This window comes from Zalophus californianus, chromosome 9 (genome assembly GCF_009762305.2).
Source record: "Zalophus californianus isolate mZalCal1 chromosome 9, mZalCal1.pri.v2, whole genome shotgun sequence".
Taxonomy (NCBI): domain Eukaryota; kingdom Metazoa; phylum Chordata; class Mammalia; order Carnivora; family Otariidae; genus Zalophus; species Zalophus californianus.
The window spans coordinates 19,628,411-19,648,286 of NC_045603.1; the positions used below are offsets into that span (position 1 = coordinate 19,628,411).

The 19,876-nt window shown below is 35.2% G+C and overlaps 1 protein-coding gene across 2 annotated transcripts in view; it reads right to left on the reverse strand.

The window, feature by feature from the left end:
• LOC113922033 (PARP1 binding protein) overlaps positions 1-19,876 on the reverse strand; it is a 62,964-nt gene that overhangs the window by 10,637 nt on the left and 32,451 nt on the right. For both annotated transcript variants that reach the window (XM_027593747.2, XM_027593746.2), the window contains 3 exons: positions 11,964-12,147; positions 8,811-8,989; positions 6,815-6,896 (listed from right to left, as the gene is read on the reverse strand). In XM_027593747.2, coding sequence (XP_027449548.1) covers positions 6,815-6,896; positions 8,811-8,989; positions 11,964-12,147 — 445 coding nt within the window. The remainder of the gene's footprint in view (positions 1-6,814; positions 6,897-8,810; positions 8,990-11,963; positions 12,148-19,876) is intronic.

Here is a 19,876-nt window from a genome sequence, read left to right on the forward strand (position 1 = left end):
AGTCTATACGAGTGATATAATCTAATACTTTCATCAGGTTATTTGCTCAGCTTGGAAGTCCCTCTTCCATTCTCTCTGCCTATTTAAATCTTACTCTCATCTCGCACAGTCAGAGCACCATTTCCTCTACTCATTGGTCTCCCATTATTCCTTTTGTAGGTATCTCTAATCTACCAGAACTGCAACTGTTTTAATATGCTAGCCACATGTCATTCATCAATTAAAATTAAATAAAATTAAAAATCCACTGCCTCAGGGGCACCTGGGTGGCTCAGTTGGTTAAGCGACTGCCTTCGGCTCAGGTCATGATCGTGGAGTCCCTGGATCAAGTCGCACATCGGGCTCCCTGCTTAGCGGGGAGTCTGCTTCTCCCTCTGACCCTCATCCCTCTCATTCTCTCTCGAAAAAAAAAATAAATAAAAATTTAAAAAAATATATTTAAAAAAAAATTCACTGCCTCAGTTGCAATGGCCACATTTCAAGTGCTTGATAGCCACGTGTGTTAGCACAGTTACAGAACATTTCCATAGAAAGTTCTACTGGAGAGCACTCTTCTAGAAACAAAGCTTTATCATCTATACCCTATGGCATTTTTTTAAGATTTTATTTATTTATTTGAGATAAAGCAAGAGTGGGCACACGAGCCGGGGGGTAGGGGGGTGTGCAGAGGGAGATGGAGAAGCAGACTCACCGCTGAGCAGGGAGCCTGATGTGAGGCTCAATCCCAGGACCCCGAGATCATGACCTGAGTCGAAGGCAGATGCCTAACCAACTGAATCACCCCAGGCGCCCCATCCTGTGGCACTTTTATGTGCTGCCAAATGGATTCTCAAAGGACTCTGGGACATTTTTTTGTTTGCTGGGTCTGTAATATTGGAACCCATATGCAACTTTATATTAGTAAAAAGACCTCACATCTGTTCCCCATGTCTTCTACCACCTGATGTAAAAGAACCAATTAAGCTTTGGAAAAAAATTACAATCATTATATCCTCTAGAGATACCATTTCTTCCCTATTTTCTCCTCTCATTCTGGGACTCTAATTAGGCACATGTTAGACTTTTTCTAATTTTCTAATGACCCATCTTCAAGTCCAGGTTTGCCACCTAATGCTCTGTCCAGTTTCTATTAAGCTCATGTAATAAGTTCTTAATTTTAGATGTTTTTTACAGTTCTGGAATATCAATACAGTTTTACAGATTTTATTTCTCTGCTGGAATTCCCCAATTTTTCATCTATTTTGCCTGTCTTTTCCTATAATTACTTTTACATGTTGAAAAATTTTTTAATTCCTCATCAGCTAATTCAAATATCTGGATTTTTGTAGTCTACCACTATTGTTTAGTTTTCTCTCTTAATTAAAAGACAAATCTTCCTATCTCTTTTCATGTCCAGTATATTTTTTATTTCATGCTGGGTACTGTATAAAGAAACTGTAGAGGCTCCAGATGAAAGAACCTTCTTCTATCTAGAAGGGTTTCCTTTGTTTCTATTAAGCAGACATAGCAAAGGGCTAATAACTTCAATGCAGTCCAGGGACTGAGCTGACTAAGAGCTAGGTTGCAATGTCATCAATTACATTTTGACTTCTGGTTCTTATCTCTTCCTTGGGAATGACCCTCCCATGCTTTCAGTCAAGAACTTTGTGGATTTCTATCGTCTCGGACCTATGCTCTTTGGCCTCCCATCTTACTTCATTTCCGAATATGACAAATATGTGAAAGGAGACAGCCATGTGTTGAGGGCAGATCCCACTCCTCAAGCAGAGCCTTGTATTCTAGCAATCTCAAGAGCATAGGTGATTTTAGTTTACCAAATTGAAGCTTCTTAGCCTCCCACTCAGTTTCAAAATCCAGCATATGTGCAATAGGTAAAAATAACCGTGAATTCAGGGCTCCTAAAGTTTCCAAATTGTTGCCAGTGCCTCAAGATACCCACAATATTTGTTGGTTTCCTCTTTCCCTCAGTAGAGGTCTTTTACGTGGGGCCAGCAGCAATCCTTGGCTCATACCTAAAACTGGTAATAATAATCCAGGGAAGAAAGCAGCTGATAATAAGCTGCTCACCTCAGAAGGACTTTATCCGCCCCAGATTTTTAGTTTACTTAAACTGCTTTGCTTACATAGCTTTTCTATGTCTTTAAAATATATTCTCACCTATTTATCTGCTTTTTATTTTGTTATTGTAGCAGAAATGGTATTCTGCCATGACCTACTATATCCTAGTTCAACACAGAAGCCTCCAAGTCTGTGAGTGATTTCTTGATTCTGTTCCCTCCTTATCTGAGAGCATTTTATTTTCTCCTCAGTTACATTTTGAAGGCTGCATACTTTCTGTTAGACCCTCATTTTTCAGTAGCCTGAGGAGTGGTGGAGGCAGAAGTAGCGTTCAGCCAAGGAAAGAGTTTGAAAATATTTCTGGGTTCTACACTCTCTCCTAAGAGTTTATTATACATTATATGTACTATAAGAAGGTTACTCCACTACTTAGCCACCATATCTCATTCAAATGGAAGGGAATCATTTGGATAACTTCCCCATTTCATTATGTGATACTGGAGGCTTCATTTGTGTAAGTGTATAAGTTCCAGGGTTCATTTTTCACATTTAAGCCACATTACTATCTAATTGCCACTTCTACTATTTCTCTGACAAGGGGGAAAAAAAAAGAATACACACACTTAGGTGGCTCCTCAGTTTGGGAAGTATTAGTTATAATTCTCAGGATTTGTCAACTCACTAGTAGAGTATCCAGGGACTGGGGCTATATTAAGTCACTAAGTCATGCTGTGCCTCTTCCCTCCGAAATCTTCAGTTTCTTTCCTTGGCCATCATTTTTGAAGTTATTGTATCTAATTGCATTATTCTTCATTGCTTGTTCTTGGTGAATGTTTTTGCTAGTTTGTTACTACTTTATAGACATTTTAAGGGGGAGAGAAATTCTATGAGTTAAGCTCAATCTACCATTTTAATTTGGATATACTCAGAGTTTTCTAAGACTCTAAATGTTAAACTTGGATATCTAATTAAGAATTTTCTAATACCATAAGCATTGGACTGCCTGACTGCTTACAAAGGTACCAGAGATATAGCCAGTCTATTTTTCACACTACCTGAGCCCTAATTTTCACTGTCCCAGCTACACCATGTTTTAAAGATCCAGTATTTTCCTGATCAGTTCACTTAAGCTACTTAATCAGTTAATCCTGATTATTCTGTGTATAATTGTATGTATATGGGCAAAAACATTACACTCAGAATAAAGAAAAGGCCTGTACATGTGACTTTTCAGTTGTGCCCGATGTGCAAAATACTGCTAAACCAAAGTGTAAGGAATAAAACTAACTAATTTACAGGGATATAAGGAGTATCTTCTTGAAAATCTTTTAAGAGGTATGAGACAATAGCCAAACTATGCAAACAGCTTAGATGTCCATCAACAGATGAATGGATAAAGAAGATGTGGGGTATATATATATATACACACACACACACACACACACACACACACACACACACACAATGGAATATTACACAGCCATCAAAAAATGAAATCTTGACATTTGCTAAGATGTGATGGAGTTAGAGAGTATTATGCTAAGCGAAATAAGTCAATCAGAGAAAGACATGTATCATATGACCTCACTGATATGAGGAATTTGAGAAACAAGACAGAGAATCATAGGGGAAGGGAGAGAAAAATGAAACAAGACGAACCAGAGAGGGAAACAAAACCATAAGAGACTCTTAATCTTAGGAAATAAACTGAGGGTTGCCTGAGTGGTGGGGTGTGGGAGGGATGGGGTGGCTGGATGATGGACACTGGGAGGGTATGTGCTATGGTGAGGCTGTGAATTGTGTAAGACTGATGAATCACAGACCTGTACCCCTGAAACAAATGATACGTTATTTGTTAATTTAAAAAAATTTTAAAAAAGAAAGAGGTATGAGGATACTTGTATAAACTGCTTGGAATGGGGGGCGTGGGGAATGGGATGTAAACTTTCTCTAAAGGTTCCTATCAAAACCATGAAGGTTCAGGAAGAACCTTCTGATTTCTATCACAGGGGAGTTTTATTTGACTGTCATGGACAAGTTTCCTAATAATAATAGTAGGAGATAAAACTCGAGGACTTAAAATGAATATGGTTTCACAAGATTTTGTGATCAGAGGGGTGTCTGTTTTTATTTATAAATGAGAAACTAAAATCTAAGAAAAGTTAATTTGCCCCATATAATAATGACATGATACTTCACAATTACCATTTACAACATCAAAATTCTAAGTTCCCTAATATTTTCTTTTTTTTAAGATTTTATTTATTTTTTTGACAGATAGAGACACAGCGAGAGAGGGAAACACAAGCAGGGGGAGTGGGAGAGGGGAGAAGCAGGCTTCCCGTGGAGCAGGGAGCCTGATGTGGGGCTCGATCCCAGGACCCTGAGATCATGACCTGAACTGAAGGCAGACGCTTAACGACTGAGCCACCCAGGTGGCTCCCTAGTATTTACTATTTTTGAAGTCCTCTTTCCAAGACACTATTTCAACTGTAGATCATATAATCTTTCCATGACTAAAAAAAGAACTATATGCAAAAAGATCAAAAGTAACCAGATAATAAGACAAAAAGCTGTTAAACTACTTTTCCATAGTTACTTAGTAGTAAATATTAGTAATATTTTTTGTTATTCCAACAAAATACTTTAGCTGACTATGGCTCAGCTGTTACCTGGCTAAACCAATTATTTTCACACTTTGCTTTTATAAAGACCACTATACAGTAAAATACAATCATAAACACCGATTCCTTCCTCTATTGCCATTTTAGTGTCAGAGCCAAGTAGACTAAGCCAGCTCCACTATTAGGTAATGGAAGCAATGTAATTATAATCTCATTAGTATTTAACCATGGCTTTGCACACTGGCATAAAACATTTCATTGTAGTTATGAGATCTTGGATAAGGTGTTTTCTCAGGATTTTGGTCTCCACATCTGTAAATGAGACTGTATTAGATAATCTCTCCTCTACTTCCCAAAACTTTCTAAATATGTCTATACATTTTACAGTAATTAGCTGACTCTTAGCAGTTTCTAAAAAAAAAAAAAAAACAACCTTCTTATTCTTCAAATACTTTTTCATTTTGATTTACTTAATTCTAACAAAATACCCCAATGATCCTTTTTAATTTAAATTCAATTAATTAACATGTAGTGTATTATTAGTTTCAGAGGTAGAGTCAGTGATCCATCAGTTGCATATAACACCCAGTGCTCATTACATCATGTGCCCTCTTTAATGCCCATCACCCCCCGTTACCCCATTCTCCCATCCCCCTCCCCTACAGCAACCCTCAGTTTATTTTCCTATGGTTAAGAGCTCTTATGGTTTGTCTCCCTCTCTAATTACATCTTGTTTTATTTTTCCCTCTCTTCCTCTATGCTCCTCTGTTTTGTTTCTTAAATTCCATACATGAGTGAAATATATGATAATTGTCTTTCTCTCATTGATTTATTTCCCTTAGCATAAGACCCTCTAGTTCAAAATATGAAAAGAGCCCAGATGTCCAACAAGAGATGAATGGATAAAGATGTGGTGTATATATATATACAATGGAATATTACTCAGCCATCAAGAAAAAAATGAAATCTTGCCATTTGCAATGACATTGGTGGAACTAGAGGGGTATTATCCCAATGATCTTTAAATGAAAATATTAAAGTTTGTCAGTATCCATAGCAGGGGAAAAAAAATTAAAGGATTTACACATTACATTTCTGTTTATAATAAAGTCCAAAGAATGGATTTTTTTTAAAAAAGATCTTATGCCTTGACTATAAGTACTTATGTAATATAACAAAGGATTAACAAATTTTACTCATAGAAAAATTGTATAAAACACTTTGATATATTCCACAGGTATTAAGTACTGACAACTAAAAATAACCAAAAGAAAGACAAGATTTTATTAATATAAACTAAATGGGTTTTGGATATGAAACAGATGATAACTAAGAGTTCTGCTAATTGGGGCTAACTTTCCAAATGGGAATATAAAGAGCATACAAAATAGAGTTCTCAAAGTTGTATCAAGATGAACAACTGTTTGATAATTTAAGGTAATTGTAAATTTTACATGAAAATTTTGTTGAACAAATGAATGAATTTCCAACCATAGAAGAGTATCTATATCTAGCACATAGTAGATGCTCAATAAACGTATGCCGAATGAGTTAAGACCAAGTTTCTTTTTGAAAAATAAGGCCAAGAAAATTTTAAACACTTAAAAAACATATTATTGGCTCCTTACAGGCACAAATGTTTGAAATGAGGACAGGAAAATCAGTTCAAATCAAATAAAGATATAAAATATAAGAATAGCTCTAGTCAATCAACAATGTGAAATGTTCTTTTTGTCTTAATCTACAATCAATGATATTCTGCCATATGTCTTCAGACAGGAACAAAATGGAATTTATATAGTCTCTCAAGATTCAGTTTAAAATTGAGAAATGTAAATGTGAAAATCATGGCTTATTTTCCCCTTCATTCACTGAATAGATATTTATTGAACACTTACAATAGCAAGTGCTTATTCCTTTCTTTATTTTAGGTTCAGCAAATGGAATAAGCCAAAGACTAATTAGCCAAGATTGTATAAAAGTAAAGTTTCTATATGTCAGTGTCATAACTCATTTTCCATTTTATTCCTATTGTTCCATATACAATGTATATTTATAATATCCAGTTCAGGTTTCTATATTTCTTCTACAAATAAAACCATTTTTATCATTTTTATGACAGTAAACTATACCTTAATTTTTTTCTCTTGCATTGACTTACGGATGCGTTCTCTTAGGGGTTTCACTGATGAATTATTCACTTGTGTGGGAGATCTAAGTCCAAAAAAAGCAAAAATGTATAAACAAGAGTAGCTTGTTAACTTGTTTTTTCCCCCTCCCTTACCCAAAAGCAGTAATAAAATAAAAAGACAACTAAATCTAGTTGTTTATAATACTGCATAAAAGTGTCAGTATTACTATTGAGAGTTCTAAATATTAATAATTTGCTAAGTTAATTAATTCAGTCACTACATATTTGAGTTTCTAAAAAATGTGAGGCACTGTATAAGATATTATGAAGGATAGAAAGTAGATTCATTCACTGCCCTGAATTCAGGCATCATGAAGCCTAAGGAAGTAAGATATCCACACAACTAAAATTTAAAATAAAAAAGGACAAGTGCTGCAGCAGGGGAATTCAAGAGAAAAATACAGTTTAGAAATAGGACGGTCAAAGAAGGTACAATGGAGAAAGAAACACTGGAGCTTTGGAGCCAGACAAACCTGGATTCCTCAATAAATTCCTTTCTGGCTTAGCAGAGGCCAGAGTCATACCTCTTTAACTCAAAAGACTGTTATATAAGAATAAAGGAGAGTCTATTCTAAGAACCACTAGTTTATAACCTTACATTGACTTATATTCATATACTACATTGTCCCTTAATTTTATCATTCAATGCAGACCACGAAAAAAATTTACCATGAATTGGCACTTGTGTCCACAATGACAAATGCAAATGCTAAGGTAACTGTAAACAATTGAAATATTTTTGGCCACATGGTTGAAAAAAAATACTTCTTTAAAATGGATGTAGGGATTGATTTTGTTTTAATAAAATTCTATAAACAAAATAACTTTCTCTTTAAAAAATGGTAGAATTGACTCTGAGAGAAATTTAATCATTTATGTTTTACCTAAAAAGCAAACTTTGTTTAAACAGAAGGTAAAAGAAGAACACAAAGATTCATTTCTTTCCACATTTTTCGTAAATCATTGATAAAATAAGTTTTCGTTGTTAGGAAAATATTGAACACTTTTGAAGTAGAACATGGGTGAATTATATCATGCCCAAATATTAAAGCATAATCAATGAAAGCTGGTGAAAGAGATTTAAATAACTTGGAGGACAACATGTATGACAGACCATTGCAAAGTTTCTCTTTAAAGAGAAAAGAAAAATAGAAGAGAGCAACAAGTAGGATGACTTTATAAAGTTTATCCACAATGTACTAAATAAAATTTAAAATTGCTGTTCTAAAACTTTACATGTTTCTATAAATGAATGTTTATTAATGCAAAATATCACCAAACCTACTCAATGTTTGACCTAGTTGTTGTTAAAACTGGAGCGTATCAATATCTTGCACAGAATACTAAAACTACTTTGGTAAGTATTTTTCTTCATAAAAGGAAGAATCAACAGATGTCAATTCCAATGTAAGTCTGGTGTATATGCTCTCTCCTGTTCTCATGAAGAGCAGCACCATACTTGGAGGACAGACCTTAAGCTTTGGAGCATGACACTTTTGCTGCTTGCTAACTGTACTCTCTTAGGCAAATTACTTAATCTGTCTCTCAAGTGTCTAATTTTTTACTTATCAAGTGGGGCTATTACTGAAAGATGTCATGAGGGCTGAGATAATATAAATGAAAGCAGTCACCAAAGTTTTTGACTTACACAGCAAAGGAAATAAAATATTTCCAAAGCAAAACACAAGCACAAAAAAATAAAAACAAAAATACCGGTCATATTCTCACAAAATACTGTTTTTATAAAAACTTTCCCACATTCAAATGTTCAATCTCCCTTTAACTTTTGTTTTCTCTCTTCACACTTTCTGTAGTCTCCAAGTTTCTTACCATAATGTATTTCTTTTTAATCAATGAGGTGGTTTTTTTTTTTTTTAAAAATTCCCTTTATAGACTAGAGTTAACATTCACATACATATCACTTCCACATTACTTACCTAAAAAGTGTAAGAATAGAAGTTCCATTATGATGAATTGTGTTTTCATCGTCATATAAAAGCTCTGCTTTGTTTTTGGTAGGCATACTGGCTGCTTCTTCATCCAAAAGAACTAGTAAAGTTTTCACAGTATCTCTGCCACAGTATGCAGTGCCATGGTTTATGGCATAAGATTTTGGCTAGAACAAAAAATACTATTAAGTAAATGTAACAATCACCAAAGTTGGGGCAATCAGCCATTCTTTTCCATTTCTTGTGCTGCTGTTCTCCTCTTCCTGTTGTTTAAGTTATAAAAACTCAACCATGCGAAATGGCTTTAAGGCATGAAATATTTCTCCCTCAAGTCATACTAAATCAGTCTTATCACCTTCCCAAAGCACAAAAAAATACAGAAAATAGTATCATCACAGAAAGATATTGGTTCTGCTCAAATAACATCTAGCTTTAAGTCAGAAAATTTAGTAACTATTTAACTATGTGACCCTAGCTGGCCTCATGACTTACTTAGCCTCCCTGTGTATTTTTTCTTTCTTATATACCAAAGAGAGATGGGGTTCTGTTGATGTGAATACCAACCCCGTAGATGGTTGTAAAGATCTACTCAAATGCAGGGCACCTGGGTAGCTTGGTTGGTTAGGCGTCTGCCTTAGGCTTGGGTCATGAACCCAGGGTCCTAGGATTGAGCCCCACATCAGGCTCCCTGCTTGGTGGGGAGTCTGCCTCTCCCTCTCCACTTGCCTCTCCCCCAGCTCATGCTCTCTCTCTCTCTCTCTCTAGTAAATAAAGTCTTAAAAAAATATCTATTCAAATGCAATAATTAAAAATGAGTTGACATTCATTCATTCAGTAATCCATTGATAAGTACATACCAAGTCCTAAGCACAGTGTTTGAAGCTAAGGTTACAAAGGTAAAAACCACTGCCTCAAGGAACCCACAGTCCCCTTGATAAAATAAGTAAATAACCAACAACTAACTGCATTACAAAGTACTAAGTGTTATTTCTAACAGAATGTATACATGGTACAAGAGGAGCACACAAAGGTAGTGATCAATTTACTCTAAAATCAAGGATGGCTTCATGGAGGAGGAGACACATGGGGTGGGAGGGAACATGGCATTTTAAGGACCAGGTTAACATGATATGGCTGAAGAACAGGGTAACAGAGAGGGAGTTATGTGAGATGAACCTGGGAAAGCTCTATAAATCTGGCCAAGAAATTATAAATCAGTCTATTATGGAGTTAAAGTCTTTTGCTTTATTAATCAAGAACATAAATGATCCTATTTAGATTATTAAAAAATGATGGCAATGCATAAAATATATTCCAGGGTAAGAATGTTATTAAGTCTGGAGACAGGACCACAAATTAAGAGACTGTAATAGTCCAGCTTGGAAATGAAGAAGGTAGTCGCAGTGAACTAAAATAGTAACAGTGCAGATAAAGAAAAAGCAGGTTAAAGGAGGAGAGCTAGAAAAACTTAGTGACTAGACAGAGTAAGGGAAAATAGATGATAATATAATATTATATGCAGACACATGTAAGCACAAACTTTGAAGATATCTCTAGCTGAGTTTGATACCAACTTACCAGTAGTATGTACTGTATAATTCTGGGAAAGTTCCTTAACCTCACTGTGCTTCAGTTAAATCACTGGTAAAATAAGGGTAATGATAGAATGGTAGTGCCCAACCCATACAGTATGTTAGACACTGCACCTAAATATCGAAGTTTCTAAAACGTCTGTTGTAGCTGTGCCACTTTCCTCAGCTTTCACCAACATGGTCTTAGCCTCCTTTCTCTACTGGGCTGACCAAACTGTACTGTAGAGCTACACTAGAATTTTAACAAACTACTTATCACAATAATGATTGCTACCATATTATATGCGCTTATCACAATAGTAATGGCTTATCACAATATATGTGCTTAACATATACCTTTTATCAGTACCAGAGAAAAAGTCCATATTGTTTATTATTAACTTACTGAGAATTATTGGATAGTATTTTTCAAAGATTTCTGATTTGGTTGAAAACGTAAAATTAAGAACCAGGTTGTCTGTATCTTTATTTCTTGTGACAGGAAATGGCAGAGACTGGGGCTCCTAATTACCTGAGGTGTGACAGTTTCTGATTTAGACTTATAGTAATAACCTGGTTGTCATTTGAGCCAGCTAGTCACAGGAAGCATTAACACACATGAAACACATGGGGCAACAACCCAGAATCTCCCCTATGTCCCACCTTCCAATTAATCTGAAAACATGCATTGTTACAGAAAAATAACTAAAAATCATTCCCAAAGCTGTGAAAATAGATGAATAATAGATGTATAATGATAAATAAAATAGATGTATAATAATAATAGATGAATAATAAAACATAAGCAAAAGTCTTTCTTCATACACTGATTATCACAATCACACCTAAGGAAAAGGGGCTTTTGTTGCTTGAATTAACCTGCAACAAATGGATTATAATATATACCGCCAAATTCTTTTTTAGAGCTGGAAAGATGGTAGCCAATTTCTGCTATAATACTATAGTTATTGTATTGTACAATGTTTGAACAAAAAAAAAAGGAAGAGGTAAACATTCTAGGAATATATAGTTAAAAGATTTCTAAGTATAGGAGAAATTCCTAATGTTTGCAGTAGGCTGGTAATAGAGGTAGAAAACAACAGATAATAAAGATGAAAAAATTCTATTAAAGAAAAATAAACTGAATAGAAACCATTTCTGTGGCTGTTCTACAGAATACCTAGTACTGGGGCCAGAACCAGAGAAACCTTGCTCTTATTTTATATTTGAGTAAGTGGCAAAAAATAATGGTTTCATAGGAAAAATATTGAAAAATATTTTAAGACACTTTAATAACCATCAAGAATTATAAATTTCAAGTGCTACAAGGGATACTGCAGATTATCCAACATGCTACTTTAACAAATGCAATTTGGCCCAAAGATGTTATGATTTATTTCAAGTCAAACATAATCCTATATAATCCTATTGAGACACTTAAATTTTCAGTATCTCATAACACAGGAAAAACATTCTTCTGACTTAAGTAGCAATAGTAAAACATTTCTATAACAAGTAGAAGCGATAATGTTTTCTATAGAAGTATAATGGAAAATAAAAAGCTCATTACCCGTGCAGGACTGATGTCAGTGGTACTAACAGCTACATCTCCTTGTTGAGAATTGATAATATTTTTAATCCTCAAATCCAAATCCTGAGTGACTTCCTCTACTGCTTTACAAAAAGGATCCCTGCTGTTCTGGCCTTTAATCAGCTGCATCTTTATCACTGAGAGTATCCGACTCCCTGCAGTGCTGAAAATAGAAATAAGATCACCTTTATAATAGTATTAGAAATGACAATATGCTTATAAGCTTGAAAATAAACTTCTCAAAGTTAATCAACACTTTTCAAAAAATATGACTTTGATCTTATAAATCAAATTAACATATTTAAGAAAATAATGAGAACCATGAGCAACAAAATTAAAAAGTTTTTCTTAAAGCAAGTCATTTCAACAAAGTTACTTCTTCCCTGATTTGAAAGCTGAAGGGAAATATTTTAGTTATAGATGATACATAGTAAGTTTCAGGGGCAGTTATACACACATAATATACTTAAAATATGTACCTTTAGATACAAGGTAACAGAAATGCTACCTCTCATTGAATACCTAGAATCCTACATTACTTTAATCTTAAAATCATTTCCATAAGTATTATTATCCTTAAATCACAGATGAGAAAATTGAGTCTCAAAAAGGTTAAATAGCTTGTCCAAGAACACGAAGTGTTCTGGGCTAGGAAGGAGGTGGTGAGGACTGACCTGAAACATGACACTGCATTCTGATATGAGAACTGTTATTATGTGGAAGGGGAAATTAAGCTAGTTAATATTGATCTAAAGCAAACCAAAGACTGGACCAACTATGTCCAACAGACAAGTGTTTTAAAAAACCTGAGATCAATTACTTCTTTACACTAAGCCTGAACCTGAATGAATTTAGGTTGCAGTTCCTGCTCTAGAAGGCTGACCTAAAAAAATGTGAGAAATATATAGGAAGAAGGATTTTGATCTATTGCAAGGAAGAAATTAGAGGTATCCAACAAAAGAAGAGAGCTCTTTTTTAAAGTCAGAAGATCTCCATCCCTAGAGGTATCCCTGGAAAGGCTGTGCAGTGCTGAATGAGAAGGTGATATGGCCTGGCTGTAAGGTCAGACTGCCTGAGCACAAAATAACAGTTCCCCATCCCTCGCCTGCCCCACCTTCTACCTTGAGTATGCTATTTAACTTTTCTGTGACTTTTATAGTGGCATAAAGGAAATTATGAATTAGAGTTTTTATCCACATTGCCTTATTACCAGGTTTTATGTTTAGGAGAAGAAGCCAGGTTTCCTAACAAACACTGGAAATATGATTGTTCACATTCAAATAGTTGTTCCAAATAGAGAAGGAAAGTTAGAAGAATTGCAGAAACACTTAATGTATGATTAGACCAGTGTCTCCCAAATTTACCTGATCATCAGAATCATATTCAGCATTTGTTTAAAATATCAACTCCAGATCCCACCCTGTTGAATCACAAACTGCAGAGAAGGGTACTGAACAACTGCTCTGTTTTAAAAATACCACAGGTGATTCTGACAACTACACAAGCTTGAGAAACATTTCATTAAAAGAAAGAAGAAAGAAAGAAAGAAAGAAAGAAAGAAAGAAAGAAAGAAAGAAAGAAAGAAAGAAAGAAAGAGAGAGAGAGAAAGGGAAAGAAACTTAAGGAGACTCCCATATGTTATCAACTCTAAATACAGCTGCTTTAGCCTTTCCTAACTCTTACTAAATTCTCAACTGACCAACCTTGACCCATAGGTAGGGACATCTCTATGCCCCTATTCAGCAGGAAGAAGCTACAGAAGATGAGACCTTCTGCCTTCAACAACCTTAAAGATTTAAGGGTCAAAGTTGTTCAAGGGGGGGAAATGACGAGGGAAACAGAGTCAAGAGAAATGTAGCTTAAATTAAATCTCCTTACAGCTTGCAGCCCACTGATACCTGACACATGCAGAGTGTGACCTTCCTCAAGGAACTCATGGCCACCTTAGTGCCTTTATGTTTTATCAAAGACTAAAAGTAACCTTATCTTAACAGCAGCTAGCCCCTCAAAGTCCTAAAAGGCTTGCTTCCAAATTCCTTAGAGATTTGCACTGTCCCTAACCACCACTAATTAAAAAATATATAATCAGTCACTCCTCACAATCCCAGGGCAGTTCTTTCTGCCCATGGGTCCTGTCCCCATTCTATAATAAAATCACCTTTTTGCACCAAAACAAAAAAAAGGAAAGAAAGAAAGCAAGCAAGCAAGCAAGCAAGCAAGCAAGCAAGCAAGCTCCTTGAGAAAGGAACAATATATTTACTAATCTTTATACTACCAGTTTATACTTGGCACACAGAAGGAAGGATTGCTACGTTTGTTGAATAAATGACCACTATCACAGGCAACCATCTAAAGTTTTTAATAGTAAGACAAAAGATATATATTGTACTATTACTATATTATTATTTGCAATACAAAAGTACTTAGGGGTTTTCCACTTACACTATGGCAGACTAAATAAATACTCTGGGGGAATATCTCACCAAGTTTGGCAGCAATAGGGGGAAATCTCTAATCTCTCCCCAAAAAAGGAAAAAACAAGAGCTGGAGTGGAAAGCTGGGAGCTGTTAAGTGGGAGGCAAGCAGAATGTATGGGTTTTCCTGAAGACAAAAATCTCTGATAGCACTTTATCAGGACACAAAGCCCCACGTGGGTGAGGGCAAGCAGAGAATTTCACCTTGAGTCTGAACCTTCTGACGGGGAAGGAACTACTATGACTTTTATTAGATTTATTTTATGTATTTTATATTCTTGAAGCTTTTTTTAAATTTCTATTTGGTGATGGTATAGAAATACAATTGCTTGTTGTTTATTGACCTTGTGTCCAGCAACACTATTATAATAAACACTATTATTAATATTAAAAATTTGCCTTTACATTCCTGGAGTTTTCTACACATATAATCATATATCATCAAACAGAATTTTATTTTTTCCTTTTCAATTGTTATATCTCCTATTTCTTTTTCTTGCCTTACTACACTGAATAGAACATCTGAAATTGTGCTGAAAAGAAATGATAAGAGTAGGAACTCTTATCTTGTTTTATCTTAAGTAGAATGCTAAAACACTTTACCATTAAGTACAGAAACCCTTTATCAGGTTAAAGCCCTTATTCTTAGTCCATTTTACACAGAGTGGGCAGCCCTGTAGAGTGGGAATGTTCCAATGGACTCTTCACCTTGGACAGTCCTTGGGCTTTGTCCTTGCACTCAGACTTAGTGGCTCTAAGAACAGACCTTCCAAATCACCAAATACTCTCAAAATAAAAACTCATTTCCCTTCTTGACTTCCCTCTCTGGCTTTCTTGCCTTCCCTAGTTTTTGGCCTGTATTTTCACTACATATGCCTACTTATCAGTGCATTCAAGAAGTATTTTAAAAATATGCTATCCAGCATTATTAACTATTCTCAGTGGAAGGGTCAGCCAGGGGACCTAATCTGCCATATATGTGTAATCAGAAGTCTGAGTAAACTCTAAGAATTCTTTTATATATATATATAGGCACTTTCTTTTTCAATGTTTTTTTCCCTTGATTTTCAATCAAAAGCACAGAAAGTGATTGGATGAAATGAAGCCAGAATGAAAACACAACACTATGAGCTTTTTCTGCAAAGTAATCTAATGGAAGAATTTTGGAAAAGATTCAAAAGGATAATAAAATATGAAAGAGTGTTATAATGTCAATTACAAGAACAAAAAAAAAATGCTTTCAATGATATTAGGTAAAAGTTACCTTTGCCTCCTTTTCTCATTCCTTCTGTAAGAACAATTACACTAAATATTAAAGATGATATGATTCCCTGACTGAATTATATTAGGAAGAAATTTAAAAGATTTGTGTTTCAGATAATTGCCAAGCTCAACGTTTTGACCCTTGGCAAAATACCTCACGCACCAGCGCTACAACTAGTCTATTGCTATACATTCTCTACTAGAGGCAAATACTAGCTCTTCAAATATCTGCTCAGCAACATGGTGGCATAATCTAGACTCTTGCTTCTAGAACCTGGAATCTCTGAAGTTTTAACTCAAATGACACTAGAACATTTGTGCTAGACCCTGGCATACAATGAATAAAATATTTTTAAGAGGTCACAACTGATCGTGTGAGAAAGTGAGATACTGAAGGTATAGAGGGAGTTTGAGTGGGTGGGTAAGGGAAAAAGAGTTATTCAGGAAGGCATCCCAGAAGATACATTATGAGTACCCTGGATAAACATTTATAGAAACATTTTTAGGCGAAAAACGAGGTAAACTGCAGCTCCTGACTACCAAATGTATCACATTAGATCTCTGGGGCAGAAAGAGAAAAATAGAGCTAGTGATGAAAACATAATTAAATCCCCAAGCCTGGGGGAACCTGGGTGGCTCAGTTGGTTAAGCGTCTGCCTTCAGTTCAGGTCATGATCCCGGCATCCTGGGATTGAGTCCCCAATCAGGCTCCCACTCAGTGGGGAGTCTGCTTTTCCCTCTCCCTCTGCATCTCCCCCTGCTTGTGCTCTCTCTCTCTTTTTTTCTCTCTCTCTCTGCCAAATAAATAAATAAATAAATTTAAAAAAAAAATGCCCAAGCTTGTATTAAAGCGTAGTGACTGAAAAAGAGCAATAAGCAATAATACAAATGATTGGTAATACTTTAGTGTAATTATTGAATATCTTTACTATATGGATTGGCTTTCCCCTACCATCTTCAAGAATTAGATAACTATTTGCTAAAACATATCTTTAAAAAATTAAGTATAATTAAAAGTACTCCATAAGATATATCAAAAATGCTTCTAGAATATTTTTTTAAAGATTTATTTATTTATTTGAGAGGGAGAGAGAGAGAGCACACATGGAGGAAGAGGGAGAAGCAAACTCCCTGCTGAGCAGGGAGCCTGATGCAGGACTCGATCCCAGGACACAGGGATCATGACCTGAGCCAAATGCAGACGCTTAACCTACTGAGCCACTCAGGCGCCCCTAGAATATTTTTAAATGAGAAAGATGTAACAGTAAGATTTTGGACTGGATAATTTCAACTAGATTTAACATTCTATAAATGTATAATATTTAGTCCAATAAATATAATTCAAGTGTACATTAAAAAGTTGTTTTCATAAACTTGAAATACATAATTTTAAACATTTGAACAACAGAGAACTAACTAATTTATGTAACCTGAAACCCCTAATTTAAGATATTTTTCAGGAAAGTATAGTATGCATTTTATGGTGGCACCTACTGGCAAAATGTAGAAATACAACAAAATTACAGCTAGGATGGCTTGATGAAAGTTGGCAGTGGGGAGGAAATGTGAGAATCATTTCTTTCATTTCTTCCCTATCTATTCCCCATCTTCCTTTTGATTCAAAGATTATTGTGATTCCCTACCACTTCCACCCTATTATAGTCAGTTATAAGAGTTAAACACATTTTTATCTCTAAGTGTTAAGGTTGAGAGACAGAGGCCAGAGCAAGATACAGGCAGGACTTAGAGCACATAGGATTTCTATATCATACTGAGGCTTCTGGGAGTCTTATCCTGTACCTAATATGAAATCACTGAAGGATTTTAATCACGAGAGTAACATCTGCTGTTTTAGAAAGACCACTGGCAGCAGTAAGGAAAACAGGATGGGGCAACTCAAGATTGGAGGCAGAAAGGACGACTCAGAGAGAAGTGAAGTCCAAGCAAGAAAGGATAAAAGTCTGAAAACAGACTTCCCATTAAAAAATGGAAAAAAGATTGTAGCTATAGGAATAGAGATGAGAACAAAGAATATCAAAAATGTTAAGAAGAATTCATGGATCTTGGTAACTGAAGGGACAGAGAAAGGAGAAAAAGGAGTTTAGGATATGCTCCAGATTTCTAGTTAGGTAGCTGGAGGAAGAGAGGCTTCATCAAGCTGGGCACTTCAGGAGGAGAAGCAGGTTTACAGGAATCTAAGTCTATTATCTCTTCCTAGATGCCTCTAAAATGTACTTCTATCCTGTAGATAATTTATCCCAACCAGAAATTCCTCCGTAATTATAACAAACTACATTGAATTGAATATATGCATTTTTATCTGCTCCCTCCTAAAACTGCACTAAAAATGACAAAAAGGCAAGTGTTTTAAAATCCACAAAGAAAGAGAATGTTAGAGGAGACAATAACAGATCACAGCAGAGACATATAATGAAAGCATGGGAAAATGAAAAGCAGATGGACATGTGGTAGCTGACTACCCAGAACAGAGAAAGCTAAAACATAAGTAACTGCTAAAAGAGACACCAGTAAGAAGCAACCCCAGAAATTCTCAGAAATCGAATTCAATACTGAAGGCTACAATAAAGACAGGGTTGCCAACGAGAAAGCTGGTTGACAGTCTACATCAGAAACACTTAGACACTTAAATCTCCTCTCCTATTCTGAGCAGTCAGGCCAGTTCACTTCTCTCCCCTCAGCATGGAAAGCAGGATTACTCTGAAGAAACTAAGCCAGATGGTCTCTGGACCTCGAGGTAACAGGGACTGAAAACAGACTGATTAAGTAAAAGTCTACATACTGGAACTGGGAGACTCAGCATCAACCCCTACCTTACCTCAAATTCCAGAATATTACTAGCTAGATTTACAGCTTTCTGAAAGGGACTAAAGGATGCCACTCTGGAAATTTTGGGGTAAGTCCCAAAGAAAAGACCTATCATTACTGACATTTGGAGACTCCCCAACAAAAGAGCCAAATGGCTACCATGCTATAAAGAAATCCACTGTATAGAGCTACTAATCAGCTTTCTACGGTCTCATTCTTAAATAAGATAAAAGGACTGTTCAGAATCACCACACATTTTAGAAATACCTCTAACATAAGAGGGCAAAACAAACAAAAACTTTCAACTTAGATAAAACAAAGACCATCCAGGAAGCAGATAAAAATAATCTTAAATAATTTTAAATAAATGAAACATGATATAAGATCATATACAACCAAATGTGAAAATATGATAAAGATATTTGCCTATTTTTCTCAGAAAGCCATGTGAGTAAAATAAGGGGTTTACCAATTAAAAATAAAGTCACAAGATCCAAAAAACAAGGCAGAGGCAAAGAAAATTCACAAAGTAATGAAGCTTCACCATTACCACTGTGAAACAGGCTTAACAAGCAAAAGTACATACTCAATGAAGAAGATAGAGGACTCTCCAGAAGGAATGTCTTCAAGAGCAAAAACCAGAACTGACAGATTATCTAATAATAAGAATATGTATGGTTTTACTGGAAAGCTCAAAAAAGAATCAATGATAAATATATAAGAAGTAAAAGAAAAAAGTAGATAATTATTAAATCTAGGAAAAAAAACAAAAATTTGTATAAGAAAGGAAGTACAATCACAGCATATCACATAACTTAGGTGTAGGCAGTATTTACAGAGTCATAATAATATAAATTCTAAAATATAACTTAACCTGAAATTGTGGTATAACCATATTAGAAGGATGAAAGAGAAGTTCTGTGTGTGTAACAAGATGGGGAAGACAGACAAGGGAGGCTGGGAGGTTGGTGAATGAGTAGCAAATCACCATTTTCCAGGGTAGGAAGTTAATAATGTCTCAAATGGAAAAAATCAACAAATATCTGCATTAAAATTTCATTTAAATGAGGTAAATATAAAAACAAACACACAAAAAAATGTAAAGACCATCTGTGGAGGACTTTTTTACTATTTGACTTCAACAGAATATACCTATATTTGCTTTGCTATTAAGGAGGGCGTGTGTTGTGATGTGCCCTGGGTGTTATATGTAACTAATGAATCATTGAACACTACATCAAAAACTAATGATGTACTATACAGTGGGATAATAAAAATAAACAAAAATTTATAAATAATAAAAATTAATAAAATAAAATAATAAAATAA